This window comes from Carcharodon carcharias, chromosome 20 (genome assembly GCF_017639515.1).
Source record: "Carcharodon carcharias isolate sCarCar2 chromosome 20, sCarCar2.pri, whole genome shotgun sequence".
Lineage (NCBI taxonomy): Eukaryota > Metazoa > Chordata > Chondrichthyes > Lamniformes > Lamnidae > Carcharodon > Carcharodon carcharias.
The window spans coordinates 7,235,949-7,251,944 of NC_054486.1; the positions used below are offsets into that span (position 1 = coordinate 7,235,949).

At 39.0% G+C, this 15,996-nt stretch overlaps 1 protein-coding gene across 3 annotated transcripts in view; it reads right to left on the bottom strand.

Moving 5' to 3' along the window:
• Positions 1–572: 572 nt before the first annotated feature.
• Positions 573–15,996, bottom strand: part of aqr (aquarius intron-binding spliceosomal factor) — a 53,860-nt gene continuing 38,436 nt past the window's right edge. For 2 of the 3 annotated variants that reach the window (XM_041214642.1, XM_041214641.1), the window contains exons 28-36: positions 14,785–14,922; positions 10,345–10,416; positions 9,704–9,891; positions 8,717–8,888; positions 8,315–8,485; positions 7,473–7,558; positions 3,238–3,412; positions 3,015–3,128; positions 573–1,034 (exon numbers count right to left, since the gene is read on the bottom strand). In XM_041214642.1, the coding sequence (XP_041070576.1) occupies positions 831–1,034; positions 3,015–3,128; positions 3,238–3,412; positions 7,473–7,558; positions 8,315–8,485; positions 8,717–8,888; positions 9,704–9,891; positions 10,345–10,416; positions 14,785–14,922 (1,320 nt within the window). In that variant the 3' untranslated portion in view covers positions 573–830. The remainder of the gene's footprint in view (positions 1,035–3,014; positions 3,129–3,237; positions 3,413–7,472; positions 7,559–8,314; positions 8,486–8,716; positions 8,889–9,703; positions 9,892–10,344; positions 10,417–14,784; positions 14,923–15,996) is intronic. The other variant, XM_041214643.1, reaches the window with a different exon arrangement.

The window sequence follows — 15,996 nt, forward strand, 5'->3', positions numbered from 1 at the left end:
ATTACCATCACTGAATCCCCCATTATAAACATCAATGGTATTACCATCACTGAATCCCCCACTATAAACATCAATGGTATTACCATCACTGAATCCCCCACTATAAACATCAATGGTATTACCATCACTGAATCCCCCACTATAAACATCAATGGTATTACCATCACTGAATCCCCCATTATAAACATCAATGGTATTACCATCACTGAATCCCCCACTATAAACATCAATGGTATTACCATCACTGAATCCCCCACTATAAACATCAATGGTATTACCATCACTGAATCCCCCATTATAAACATCAATGGTATTACCATCACTGAATCCCCCACTATAAACATCCTGGGGGGTTACAATTGATCAGAAACTGAACTGGAAACAATCTCTCTAGCCAGGATAACTTTGTTGTTGGGGTCTAACCTTTCACTGTTTCTATTCTCCATCAACTGCACCCTGTCTGCCCCCCTGCACCCCTACCCCACACTGATGGGTCAGCAGTCACATGCTCTTTAAACTGACCAATAAAGACAGTCAGGACACAAAAAGTGGCTATCATAGACAAAAGCACATAGTGAGAAACATTTTTACAAAAATTTATTAAAAAGCATCTGACAATACAAAATAGATTGTTCAACCCCATCTAATTACAAATGAAACTACTTCCTGCAACTCACATGACAACACTTGTGAATACTGGCTGATGCTCTACATAAATAATCTGGGCAGTTGTACATTAAGATTTGAGGTTACTATCATAACTTTCATATGTTTGTTCACTGGAAACTTTTCTTTCACATTACAGGCGTGATTTTTGGAATGAAGAACCATTAGCTGTCTTTGTCTTCTTCTGGTCCACTGCCCTCGCTATCACTGTCCCTGCCAGGATGTTCAGGCATTGGTTTATATTCTTCCTTTGTTGTCTCTTCATCCTTATTCTCAGGAGTCACCTCTTCAGTTTCTTCCACATTCTCAGTACCTGGCACTGGAGTTGGCTCTTGAATTGACTGAGGGACTGGGGGTGGAAGTAACTGCTGCAGAGAAAAATTTAAGCATATTCAATAAATGTAGCAAAAAAACAACTGGTGCTGGTACACTGTACTGACACAATGGCTCTGTTAATATCACAGGAACCTGAAGCAACTGTGGAAACATAACTAATGCAGCAGCTATTGTGACAACCAGCAATTCCCCAAGCTTATTAACATACAAATCCAAATTTGGCAATTGTATCATTATCGGGATATTCCAACTTTCATCCTGTAGTCCAACATTAATTATGTGGACCCAACTTTTCAAATCTGTCCTGTTGTTTCTTAACTGTTCCTGAAAACAGAGATGATGTGATGAGAAAGGAGAAAACAAAAGCAAATTTTCCCACTCAAATCAATCACAAATCAGCACATACTGAGCTTCTACATTTACAATAGTCAGTATCTGAAAATCTAAGCTTCAGGTTCCTGGCACAATTATTTTCCATCGTTTTCATTTCTATATTACAACACAGATGAGGCGAGCTTGATAACCTGCAACTTGTCAAAGCAATTAAGAATGTCAAAATCATCATCGTGTAAACAAGTCAAATATATGTAAATTTTATTGAAAAACCTTTTCTTAATTTATTTGTTCACGGAATTTGGACATGACTGAGTTGGCTTTTATTGCCAACCCCTAATTGCCCCTTGAGAAGGTGGTGGTGAGCTGCCTTCTTGAACTGCTGCAGTCCATGCGGTGTAGGTACACCCACATTGCTGTTAGGGAGGGGGTTCCAGGATTTTGACCCAGCGAGAGTGAAGGGACGGTGATATATTTCCAAGTCAGGATGGTGAGTGGCTTGGAGAATGTGGCATGTGGTGGTGTCCCCATACATCTGCTGCCCTTGTCCCCCTAGATGGTAGCGGTCGTGGGCTTGGAAGGTGCTGTCTAATCAGCCTTGGTGAATTGCTGCAGCACATCTTGCAGATGGTACACTGCTGCTACTGTGCATCAGTGGTGGAGGGAGTGAATGTTGAAGGTGGTGGCTAGGCTGCTTTGTCCTGGATAGTGTCCAGCCGCACTCATCCAGGCAAGTGGGGAGTATCCCATCACACTCCTGACTTGTGATTTATAGATGGTGGACAGGCTTTGGGGAGTCAGGTGGTGAGTTACTATAGAATTCCCAACCTCTGACCTGCTCTTGTAGCCACAGTATTTACATGGCTAGTACAATTCAGTTTCTGATCAATGGTAACCCCCCAGGACGTAGATGATGTCAAGATATCAGATTTTGTTTTCATTTCATTAAATGGAGAAATTAACATCAATGCTGAAAGCATGCAATTACAAGTTGTCAAGTTTAAATGCCTCTCAGCTTCATGGGACAAACAGTGCAGTAAAACTGCTGCATAAAAGACAAACTATTGACGTTGTTTTATCATTTTAACTCACATTTAATGTTGCAGTGTCTCAAAACCACTTCAAGTCAAAATACTTAGCAACTTGAATTTTTTTTTAAGTGCTTTTAACAGTAAAACACCCCAAAGTGCTTCACAGGAGTGTTAACAAACTGAATTTGACAGTTAATTAGAAAAATTTGGCTTCTATCCAACAAGAGGCACTTAAGGCAGTTATTGTCATACATATATAGATCAAGTTAATTATTTCATGGACACTGTAGGCTTGAAAAGTCCTGAATAGTGCTCCTTCCATATTAATAACACTTTCTACATGTCAAGAACATGATAGAGGAACACCCATTTCAGATATAACTGAGCATTCATAAAAGTGAATATGATACTTATTAAAACTAATAGGATTTTGAAGATTTATATTTTTATATACATATATGAATAAAGAAGGGCAGACGCACAAAAGAAATGAACAGGTAAATTAGTTTTGTTTTCATTTCATAAGCTATTAGCAATAATCCCTTTACCTGAGGCTCGGCATCTAGTCGAGAATCTAATGCTCATCTGAAACACAGGCTTTAACTGCAAGAACACTGAACCGAGGGGGAAATAAAAACAGTTCTTTACCTTTCTGTATTGGTGCATATTCTGAATCGTCTGCATGTACATATTGTAAACAAAGTTTGCCATCTCAGGCATGTTTCTGATAACTCGCTTTAAATGATTTGGAATATTATCATTCTGGAAAAAACAAACAAATGTTCCCAAGGGTTATAAATAGGACATTTGCAAAATCACTGATAGAAGCCCGGTCAGAAAGGATAATCATTTGTCATTTAATATTAGCTACCCTTCTGTCTGTCGGGTGATACTCAGATGGCACAATGTGCAGCTGGAGTGGTCGAGCAGTTAGCTGATTAAAGGCTGGAGTAAGTTCAAAACAGTTCTGGAACAATGATACTCTTGCAAATATGTACAGCCCAAGCCTGGCTCTTGACATGGCAACAACTAATCGCCGAACATCTCTGCATAAAAAAGAAGATGATGGTTAATATCCTGGTTATTGCAACAAGGCTTACCGTTGTAAAAAAACTATTCAGCCTAAAGGAAATTTAAAACTTGCATTTAATAAATGTCATTTCAGCAAAGGTGGTCTGAGTCCAATGCAGTCACCAGTTTGGCAATCAATAAACCTAAAGTTTCAAGCTGATAGCAAATGGCCATACAGTCATGCTCAATTAGGTCAGTCACAGAAAGAGTTATGTAGTACACTGTCCGATATAATGTTTTACAACTTAATTTAATTTTTAAATTGGACGATATGGGTTTTCATTACAAATTGAATTTCTATTTTAATTTACTATGCTCCTGAACTTCTCTTGCCTTTAGGGCGCTCTGTAATCTCACCCTTCTCTACCTCCCTGATCTCCAAGTTCTTTTTGTTCATTGTCTCATCCGGTGCCAGACTGTTTCTTGTTTCCAGCTCCACTGTCAGCAACCAATATTTCCGACACTATGGGTAGAATTTTCCCCCCGTTGGGGGGGGGGGGGGGGGGGGGGGGGCGGCGCACGGATCTGATCAGCACCCCCAATTGGGTCTGCGCTGCCATTTTACGTGGGCAGGCCAATTAAGGCCAGCCCAGCGTGATGCACGCCCGGAAGTGCTGAGCGATCCCTGTGTGTTTGGGGGGGTGGGGGGGGGGGGGTACCGTGAGTCACAGAGGTGCCTCAGGGAGATAGGTTTTAAGTTTTAACAGTTCAGTAAAGTGTTGAAAAAATTATGACAAGTCCTCTCATGTGAAACTGTCACATGAGCTGGGACATGTGCATTAATTTCAACAAATATTTTTGAGAAAATTTAAAATCATTCGTGAAACCTCACCCCGCCCGTGGATGAGGTTCCATGAAAAATGCGAAGGCCGCCTGGGCTCTTCGCCTGCCCAACAACCTTAAGGGTTGGACGGGCAGCTCTGTTAATTATTTTAGTTATTAGTTCAATGGCCTTGGTAGGCCTTTGACAGTTTGGCGGGCACACAGCCAACTCGGCTGCACGCCTGCCGAACTGAGGATCAGAATGACGCGCGCCCGCGTCACCCCAGGTCGTTTTACGCCTCAGCAAGCGGGGGCAGGCCCTGCTCACCGAAGCAAAGATTCTGCCCTATATTTCTACCCCATGGCGCTCCCTCTTTCAATATCGCCATTTTGCAACAGTCTTCTCATCATAGTGCTGATTCAAAAAAACTGACTGTCAAAAAAAAAGCAATGGATTGCATGAGTTGCTAGAAGCTTTTAGTATGTGGTAGTCATCATCAAGATTCCCATGAGAAACAGCTGATGTTAGCCATGCCAGGCTCGAATCTTCAGCCCCATTGCCTAAATGCAGAACATTGATACTACCCCTCCCAAAACTATATGAATCCTGTGGGTAAGACCACCCAGGTTAATCAGTATAAAATACAACACATGCGACTTACAGTCATTTACATTTCTATATTGCTCCTCACATGAAAAGATGTCTCACAGCACTTTCCAAGAAATTAGGCAAATAGACACGAGATATGAGTGAGAAGGGATAAAGATTTCCTGGCACTAAAAGGCAGTTAAAGATAAAAGGGATTGGAAAACTTCTGAAAGCAGAGAGAGTTGTGGCAAATTGGAGCTGTTGGAAGAGGGAATTAAACAGTGTTGGAGATTACTGACTCAAATACTGGCTACTGAAGCAAACAATAGTCTGGCACCAGAGGGTTCGATGAACAAGATCAGAGAGGTAGACAACAGCGAGGTTATAGAGGGACCAGAATGTACAAACGAGTCAGTTCTCTGTGGCAATGGAAGCCACAGGAATTCAGCAAGGCTGGGAATATGGGACTTGGTGAATTTGAGATCTCGGATGAGTTGTAGTTTGTGTTGGACAGTTAACAAGGAGGACACTGAAGATCCTCAAGGGTGCGGATCAGAGCTTCAGTGACGGGTGGATGGAAAGGCAGGCAATGGCCGGGAGGTGAAATAAAACAGTTTCTGTAATTGATCAGGTGTGGGGAGGAAGTGGCATTAGAGTTGAGGAGGACACCAAGAATACGTACCTCGAGACTTTTTCTGAGGTGACAGCTGAGTAGGCTGATGGAGCTGAACATAGAGACATGTCAGTGTTTGTGGGAGTAGATGTTTGTCAACATCTAGCTGGAGGAATTTAGCTCATCTAAGTCTTAGTGTCAGATAGGCAATTAGACAGAGTGTGGAAGGACATGGGGATTAACAGAGGAGATGTTTAGGTAGAGCTGACAGTCACTGCTTTATATGAGTAAGCTGACCCCATATTTAAGGTGGCATCACCGAGATGGTCAGGTAGAGAGTGGGTTACAGCAGAAATGGCTGTGTGAGCACAGGAAGGTAGAAACAGTTAAGTAGTATTGGAACAGGTAAAAGTGGGCCATGTGGGAACAGTGCCACAGTGGAGAGTGCGGAGGAGAGATCAGACAGTGGACAGCTGGAATGAAGATGTGTAATGAGGAGGCAGAGTACACTGAGGTCACGGCCACACAGGATATCACTGGTGACTTTGACTATTGTGCTGTATACAAGCTACAAATCTGATCGGAGGGTTTCTACACACTGTAGTGGGAAGCATACTTGTATGATAATGAAACTTTCCAAAAAGGAAGAAATTGATCATTTCCCCCCCCCCGCCACAAACCTATTCTTTTCAACAACATGTGAATTCTAATATATAACTCAAAACATTCCTTCCAGTTTTAAACAAAAATAGGACCCAGATTTTCTAGACAAGTTGGGGAATGATGGGTTTAGTTTAAAATAACATTAAAATGGCACCAATTTTTAAAGCTGGGAACCACAGTAATGAGAAAGTTTATAACATACTGCTACTACTTCAGCAGGTTCCCAATCCCTTAACATGAAATATACTGGAGTGTCTATTTCACTCTATCTGCATTTCTAAAGATGATTGAGTCATTTAAATGATATTGTTTAAGGCAAATAAAATTAAAATTATAGACATTGTTTCCACTTTAAGTATCAGTTAATAGCTATATCTTGACTAGCACTAATAACCAACTAAAAGAACAGCTTGTTTAATTTTAATTCAGCAGCTCCCGTTTCTCACACCAATCTTATCATTTAGACTTGCAATTTTCAATTTTCAGATGCCTCAATGAGACTTTTCTAAATTATATCCAAGAATTGGATATAGAATTGACCCAGAGTCCTTTAGGAGCAACGTATTAGGAAGAAACGTGTTCATATAGTTTTACAACTCGCTACTGAAGTACTATCCTCCTACCAGAGATACACATCTGTTATAAACAAATTTAATCTCCAGTCATCTACAAAGATTACTGGCAGAGACAAATATCTTTGGCCCTAATCAGTACTGCTAATGGAATTACCACTGCTGCGTGCAGGCAAGATTAACTATTCTTGGAAAGGAAGTTTCCAGTTATTTTAAACAGCCCCAAAAAAATGTTTAAATAAATTAAAAATGCTAAAAATAGAAGACAGGTCAGCATCTGAAAGGAAAAGATAGGCTACCATTGCCAATATTTTGATTTCATTCCAGATTTTTAGCATTTAATCTATTCTCTAGAAATGACTTTAAGAAAACTGAACATCCTAACAACTTACAATACTTCAGAACATCTCTGCTCCAGTTTCAGCAGTTATTAAAATATTTTTTCAAACCAGTGACAAGAATATCTAATTTCCTTTGACACAGTGAACTGCAGGAATTATGTCCTCCTGATTTTAGTGACATCATGAACTGTCTTCATGAGGCATTTTTTGGAAACTGATGTAAAAGAAATTGGTCAGACCCTGGACCACTGTTAAATACTATATAGGTTACAGATGATATGGACTATATGATAAAGATTGTATATGATACAGAATGATAAAGAAATGAAAGGTTTAAAGTAAATCCACTGAAGACTTTCAAGATTCAAAAGTGTGATCATTTGAAAGATTTAAAACACCTGGTTTGTTAAGGCTTGTCTGAATCTTACAATGGTATCATTCTTTAGTCTCATCTTATAGTTCATTAATTATCTAAAATCATGACACACACCATACCTGAGATGTCCAACAGCTTTAGTTCGTACTAAAGAGAGGATAATATAATCATTCTGTTGTCCCTGGAATCTGTCCACTGTGGTCACCTAGAAAATAAAAGTTGATACTTTTGAACTGAAAACTTGGGGGAAGGTAGCAAGAGTGAGGGAAAAAACAATTCCCTGGTCATTTAAATGCTCTTTAATGTATACAAGCTTTGCAAGAGGTATGTGAAATAAATTCTTGTGAAGGTTGGTTATAAAAATAAGTATACGCATAGATAATGAAAGACTCTTTGGAGTTTCGCAGTTCTGGATTACATTATGACTATGAAAGAACAAAATCAATGTTATCCGTTCAAAGGAGCAGATTGGACCTGCTTCATTACATGTCTGCGTGCTGCATAAACTGCAATGCAGTACAGTTTTCAATAACAAAATAATCTGGCCCTGAATTTGCTGAAATTAATTTGGGGAGGACAGGTTACCTTCATCAGTTGCTTTTTAAAAAAGAAACCTTCCTTCTTTTGCACAGCTCTCACCTGAGCTCTTCCAGTGTCAATCTTAACCAGGCACCAAGAGAGGTGCTTGACAACACCTGGCCACACTCCAATATCTGCCCCCACCACTGCCAAAGGAGATGCTTCACCTCCACTCAGTTCTTCTCTGTATAATGTGGTTGGGATTGCAAAATTAGTAGCAATGAGAGATTGATATATGTGAACATTTTATGCATGGCATCACATAGTATCCATCCAGTCATTTTTTTTTAAATAAAATGTTTGCAATATGTCACTATAGTTCACTACCCTACTTTATATCAGGTTAACTGTGTAACAAGATTTGAAGAGAAACGTTAGTTACCTTGCTTGGTCGTCCAATAAGAGGATTACCACCACAACGCTGATTGATAACATCACGTATCAAATGCTTCTGACCATTGTATGTTGTCAAGATGCTGATTCTCTCTGCAGGGTACCCCAGCAAGCGCATGTACATAAAAAGGGCCACTGCATATTCAGCCTCAGCAAGATTCTGTCAGGTGGTTGAGTAACAGTTTCATTTTCAGAAAAGCAGACAATGCAAAGTAAAAGCATAAAAGACTCAAACATTCTTCAAATTCTTGAATATTACTTAAAAGAATGCCAAAATGGCTTTAGTACAAAAATCATCAGGCTGCAAAATACCTCAATACTCAGTCTTCAATATCTGTCAAATAAGTTTATAGACACTTGAAACTATGAGGATCTTAAGACAATTATTTACCTGGTAAAAATATGGATTGGGCTCAGATTCACCAATTCCATTGAAATCCTCCACATTGATAAGTTGGAATTCGTATACTAAGCCAGCATTGGCAGTGCAAAACTCAGGTAAGATCTGGACGTGGGGAAGGTTGCCAAGTTTCTTGTAACGCCAGTTATAGAGGTTGCATAAACTTAAGGGAGGGTAAAAGTGCAGCAAAGGTTAACAATGCGATGTACATCATGTTAAATTGTGGACATGTTTAAATAAACAAACGCTTTTTCAATGTTGCTTCCTGATTTTCCAAAAGCCTTAAACGTTCTTGGTTCAGTGACAGCACTTTTGCTTCCAAATCAAAAGTCATGGGTTCAAGCCCACCAAAGAGACTTGAGTACAATATCTGGGCTGACAACTCAGTGCAATACAGTGCCAGATATGTTATCTTTTGAATGGAACATTGAACTAAGACCTCAAGTGAATATAAAAGATCCCGTGGCAACATTCAAGGGACAATGGGGCAGTTCTCGTGTCCTGGCCAGCAACACCCGAGAGAGAGAGAGAGAGAGAAGCTGGTCACTTATCTCACCATCCTTAAGTTATTGAAATCTGATGTAATGGGGGAGCCGATGGCATAGTGGTAATACCAGTGGACTAGTAATTCAGCAGCCCAGGCCAGTGCTCTGGGGACACAGGTTCAAATCCCACCATGGCAGCTGGGAGAATTTAAACTCAGTTAAATCTGGAATCGAAAAGCTAGTCTCAGTAATAGTGACCATCGGTTGTTGTTAATGCCCACTAGGGAAGGAAATTTGCTGTTCTTACCTGGTCTGGCCTACACGGCAATGTAGGTGACTCTTAACTACCCTTTGTGATGGCCTAGCAAACCACTCAATTCAAGGGCAATTAGGGATGGGCAACAAACACTGGCCTCACCAGCGGCACCCACATCCCATGAAAGAATAAACAATATATAAATGCAAGTCTTTTCTTTAAGTTCTTTTTCTTTACCTTGCTCTTGCTCTGCCTTGGGCATCAAGATCCACTGTTGGAACACCCAAACGAACAAATCGTGTAAACAGAGACTGTTCCATGTTGGAATATTTTTGGAAGGCCATGTTCTTAATGACAGGAGGGAGCTGGTGGTGATCACCAATCATTATCCAACGCTTCAGTCTGCTGAAGCCATCTTCAGGGTTCTATGGAGAATGAACAACATATAAGCAACTTGCCGATCTCAAAGGTGCTGCCAGAAAACAGAAGCAATTTCTACAATTCCAGTGATGACTCCTCAAGGCCGGATGTCAAGGCTTTGTTTTTTATCCCGTTAGTTAATTTAATTAAAAGAGTGAGAGATTGAACAGTTAATGCCTCGCTTGAAATAAGTTCATTCTCATTTGCGAAGTTTAAGCAACTTACTGATGATTGTCACCCATGAATTTGCAGTCAGGTTTACATATTAATCCCATATCAGTAAATTCAATTTAAGGACCAAAGACAAAATTTCAGCATGAGGTACATCATTTATTTTGTTATAACTTGGGGATAAAAAGTAACCTACATAATCATAGACCATATTAATTATCTTTGTTACACCAAACCCAGCAATCAAAGCTCTAATGGTTTTAGTCTACTTCTCATAGAAACCTTACCTGTAGTAGGAGTGGAATGAAGGTTTCAATCTCAAGAATCTGTGCAGCTTCCTCCATCAGGATGTTGTCATACTGTCAAAAAAAATGTTTTAATTTTCTTTTTCATAACCTCAAATGTCAAAGACCAATCCTGCCCTACCACTGAATAAGCGATTAACTCCAGTCATACATGCGTCAGTGAATACAAGTGTTAAAAGAGAGCAATCCAAGGAATGGGAGATTCTGCAAGTCAGGCAGCCAGTATTAGTTCTGTCGAAGGGTCATGAGGACTCGAAACGTCAACTCTTTTCTTCTCCGCCGATGCTGCCAGACCTGCTGAGTTTTTCCAGGTAATTCTGTTTTTGTTTTTGTTTTGGATTTCCAGCATCCGCAGTTTTTTTTGTTTTTAAGCCAGTATTAGTATTGTTACGAAACTATCATATTTTTCATAATAGTATTGTAGGATATTGTAAGGCACGTATGGGTGGAAGTGCGCAAGCTTCTGTCTGTGTGACTGATTTAATTGAATTAGAGTCAGATAGACTGCAAGGCTGAAATTAACAAGAGTTAGGTATAAAGCGGACTTCTGAAATGGAGAGGGACAAGCTAGGATGAGGGTTCCACAGATGAGGTGTGAATGAAATTTGCATTTTTAGTTAAGTGAAGGGGTTGTTTGATTTTCAAAAGGATGGTAGGATGTTTACAATAAGATAAAAAGGGCAAGTTGATTTTTACCAAAAGTACTGGTCATATTGACAACATGAAAGATTTTCATATTATGGGAAAAGTACATTTTCAAAGACACGTGGAACAATGAAATTTACAGATTAAAGAGGAAGAAACATATATAAAGAAGGATGGAAGGCTTTGTAGTGTGTGGCCATGTAAGATCTAAAAGATATACTGTGTGAAACAGATGTGGGGAAATAGCCTCTAGCCACTTTTGTATCCAGTAACCAAAGTTGGGAAAAGCCTTTGGAATTCCACTGTCAAGTGGGTGCTGGGGTAACCTTGCAATTTTGCTTACTTAAATTTAAAATCTATTTTGGACTGCTGCCTTAAAGAGGGTACATAGTTGGGAGCCTGTTTAATTACGAATATTGGGAACTGTTAAGACTAAATAACTGCGTAATTGTAATCTTGTGTTTATTTTTTTCTTTTGTTAATAAATATTTTAATTTACTTTTCAAAATCTCTAAAGGTGTTATTGGACTCAATTCTTCTGAATTCAGTGCACAAGCCTTCTCATAATAAATACAAATTGCAAAACCGTTGTGATAGCATGGCCAAGTTTCTCTTGTGGATTTGGTCCACTTGGCACATATCACCTGCCATGTTATAACAAGCAAGCTCAGATCACATAGAACAATCAGATACAGGGTAAAACATTCCTCTACTCCATCCAATGGTGACCACTTTATACATATGTGATTTCAATGTTCCAGAATTTTTATTTAAATGTACAGCATTGGTTTCTTAAATCTGATGTTAAATGCTGCTTCTGACAAAATATTATTTCACAACTAAGAAAATTCATGCTCCCAGGAAAGCATATTTCCCAGAGATTGAGCCCTTGCCTGAGAAAACAACAACCCCAACTACTGGCACAAGATTCTTACCCCTTGTGTGGGTAAGGAGACCAGAAATGGATTGGAAATAGCTCATGATACCAAAGAATAAGGAAGAAAACAGAAGATTGTAGCAGGGCACAGACAGGTTTAGAGAGTGGGCAGATAAATGGCAAACACAGTTCAAATGCAGAGGAATGCCATGTGACTAATGAAAGGATGTACAGCCTAAATAGTAAGATTCTTAAGTGAAAGAACAGCAAGACCTAGGGATACATATACATAGAACTTTAAAAGGTAGGAATTCAAGCAGAAAAGGCCATAATGAAGAATAAGCTTCTTGGTGTTATATTTAAAGATAATGAATAAATCAGTGAACACATAATGTGGGAATTGTAAACAATCATTGGTTAGGCCAATTGGAGGTTGGATGCCACAGGAAAAAGGATATCACAGCCATGAAAATAGTACTGTGTAGATTCACTAGAATACCAGGAAAAAGACATTATAACCTAGAAAGTAAGGTTCATAAAATTGGCCCTATTTCAATGCAACAGGGAAGGTAAAGGGGAAGATAAATCAAGGATTTCAAAGAAATAAGACAAACATTATGCATCACTTAAATAGGACAAGATGAAAAGGAAGAATATAAGATGATATTGGGAAAATTAGGTTAGCATTGGTAAAGTCACATGGGTCAAACGGTCTCAATCTGAGTTGTAACTTTCTTAATTCTTTGAAACTGCCCAAGCTAATTTTATATATCGTTATATCCAATGCAAAAAGACACATCCATCTTGTCAATTCAGAATCAAATCACTCCTCAGGTGAAAAGACATTACGTTAATGTACTGAGTGACTCAGTCCCTGAACATGAATAATTTATTGGAAGCATGAAGTATTAAGTTTATTTTGTTAGTATATAAATAAGAGTTTGTCAAAACTGACAAAATCAGTTTTTGGTGCTAGCTAGATTCTTTATTCTAGGTACATCAAAATGACAAAATCATAAATACAAATTTCCATCATTTTACAATACCTATCTAGAACTAAGTTTGGTGAAGTGAACATTCACAATGGCTACATTTCTAAGTGCAGACAGTGTGGTGGAACAGGGATGACTGTTAACAGTAATGAATTTGGTGCTGTAAATTCACAATCCTAGGACTTAGATCACACAATGATAGAAGTTACATAGTTCCTAAACTGCTCAAGTAATTGCTGGTCAGATAATGTGGCACTAAGAGTTATGAATGTTGCTGGTCTCGCAAAGGCTGAAATTTCACTGGCTACTTTGGCCCACTGACTTTCTTCTGATGCAGATGTCCAGTCTGGCATAGTACACGTAACCAAGGGAATTATAACTGTTCCAAATTAGTTGAAAAATCAACTTTTCAAATCTTATAAAAATACTAAAAATAACTACAATTAATTTCCAAATCAATCTTGCTTGTTGATCTACAGCTGTTGCTAACTAATTCAAAAATTTTCAGCATTTATTGTGACACCATGACAAAAACAACTTGCAATTACATCACCAAGTCTAGAGGTAAGAATGTGGATGAGGGTTTCTGCAGCAGATAAGCTAAGGCAGGATGGTGCAGATTGTTGTTCCAGAGGTGGAAACAGGCAGCCTAAGTGATAGTACAGATATGTAGTTGGACACCTAGCTTGAAGTCAAATATGATGGCAAGGTTACAAAAAATTTAGTTTAGCCCCAGACCCTTTCCAGGGTGAGGGATGCGCCCTGGGAACAGAGTTTGTGGCGGACACCGAAGATAATGGCATTGGTCTTCCCAATATTTAGTGGGTGGAAATTTCTGCTCATCCAATACTAGACATTGGACAAGCAGTCTGACAACTTAGAGAACACAGAGGGGTCAAGAGAGGTAGTGGTGTGGTAGAGCTGGGTGTGAACAACATAATATATATATATATATATATATATATATATATAATATATAACCTGACACATTATTTTCAGATGGTGTTGCACAGGGGCAACATGCTGATGAGAAATAGGAGGGTTGGATTTCTTTGGAGACACCTAAGGTAAGGATATAGCAACAGAAAGAAATGCCACAGTCAAGTGATTCTCTTGGCTATGATTAGAATAAAAATGTAACCAGGCATGTGCAGTCCCAGCGGGATTACGGTGGAGAGGCTTTGTTACAGGATGGTGTCATCAACTTCCTCAGAGGCATCAGACAGATATAGGAAGAATAATCACAGTCACTTAGGATATCATTTGTAACTTAGTAATGTGGCAGGACACAGAAAACTGATCGGTGGGATTGAAACAGGGGGCTCCAGGAAATATGGACAAGCATTTGGAAAATGACAACACATTCAAGACTTATGGGGAGGAAAAGGAGATTGGAGATATGGTAATAATTTGCAAGGATGGAGGGATCAAGGTACTTTTTGGAGCAGAGGGATGGTGGCTGCAAAATAAGAGGAGGAGGTCAGTACCCAAGGAGAGAAAACATTAGCAATATCAGTTAACATGACGGCCAGGAAGGATAGCTGGCACTACAAATTTGAAACTAAATAGTGTGTCATTGCAGATTAAAAGGCAAAATTCTACACTATATCATTTGCTTTGTGTTTAAATAAAAATTATAATTGCAGGACAATTTTTAATATATAAAATACTTTAAATTTAAAAAAATCATCTTCATAAATGTATTGAATCCAATCTAAAGTACAGGTCTTTCCTACATACTTAGACAAGAGTTTTCACTTTTGTTCTTTTCAAGTACACAATGTGTTTTGTACAAAGAAAGGACCAGGCCTGAAACATACCTATTTCAATTCACCAGGAGTTAAGCTGTTTTGAAATATTTGAGTCCCTTCCAAGAATTAGTGTACTAAAGGGCTGAATTGCTTTTACCTTGAACCCCAGCTCCACGAGGTCATGTCGTTTTAAAGCAGCATGAGTACATGTCATGGCAATGATCTTTGCTTCTTTCACTAATAAATATTTTGATCGGTCCAGCCCACTGCGCAGCAGCTCAAAGGCTCGAAACTCCTGCAGAAAAATCACCAAGAAAGCAAGCTTAAAGAAACAAATTCACAAATATTTGCCTTTGATTCTGCTTCTGTACCGAAGCAAAACTTTGACTATACATTAAAAAATAAAAGATTATAGGCTTGGAAGCTCATCTAGATATTAATGAATGAAACGGTTTATGTTCAACACTCTGTACTTCTCGATACCATCAAGCTCAAACTGCGCAGAAAATTCATTTCTATCAGACGTTAGAAAGTAAGCTCATTCTAAAAACTTAGAAGGATTTAAATTTAAAATAAGCAGAGTGAGATCACCTATGCATCATTTAGCATCTCCTGAAAAGAACAAAGCAGGATGGACTTATACAATATCCAATTTCTAGATGGGGTGGGGGGGAATATTGGCACCCTTTGGTCCAATTAAGCAAACTAAACCTTTTTTGAAGTTTAACCCAGAAAATGGTTACAATCATTGTAGCAGAAGGCAGCCCAGCTGAAACTACCTATTCTAAGCCCATTTCCTTGCCTTATCTAGATTCCCTTATTTTCTTCCTTTCCACACTTTAATACCCTTACACATTAAATGATGCTTTGGTCTTTGCTTCAATAGCCACCTGTGATAAAGCATTTCCTAATAACCTTCTTAGTACTGTAATAAATACTGAAAGTGCTGGAAGATCCCAGCAAGCCTGGCAGCATTTGTGGAGAGAGAAACAGAGTTAACGTCCCGAGTCCAATACGGCTAATTTGGAACTGAAGAAGTTCTGAAGAGTCATATTGAACTCGAGACATTAACTCTGTTTCTCTCTCCACAGATGCTGCTTGGCCTGCTGAGATCTTCCAGCACTTTCAGTTTTTACTTCAGATCTCCAGCATCCACAGGATTTTGCTTTGTATTAGTACTGTGCTGTTTGGGAAATTTATGTTCGAATATGTTCTTACATACCTTCCTCAAGATAACCTTTGTTCAGATTCCTCTGTAAAAACTGATGCAAAATACTTGAGCACTTCTACCATTCTGAGTCAGCTAGAAGATGCTCTCTCCACTCTCAGTGATCTTACGCTTTCTATCATTATCCTTAGACCTAAGCTC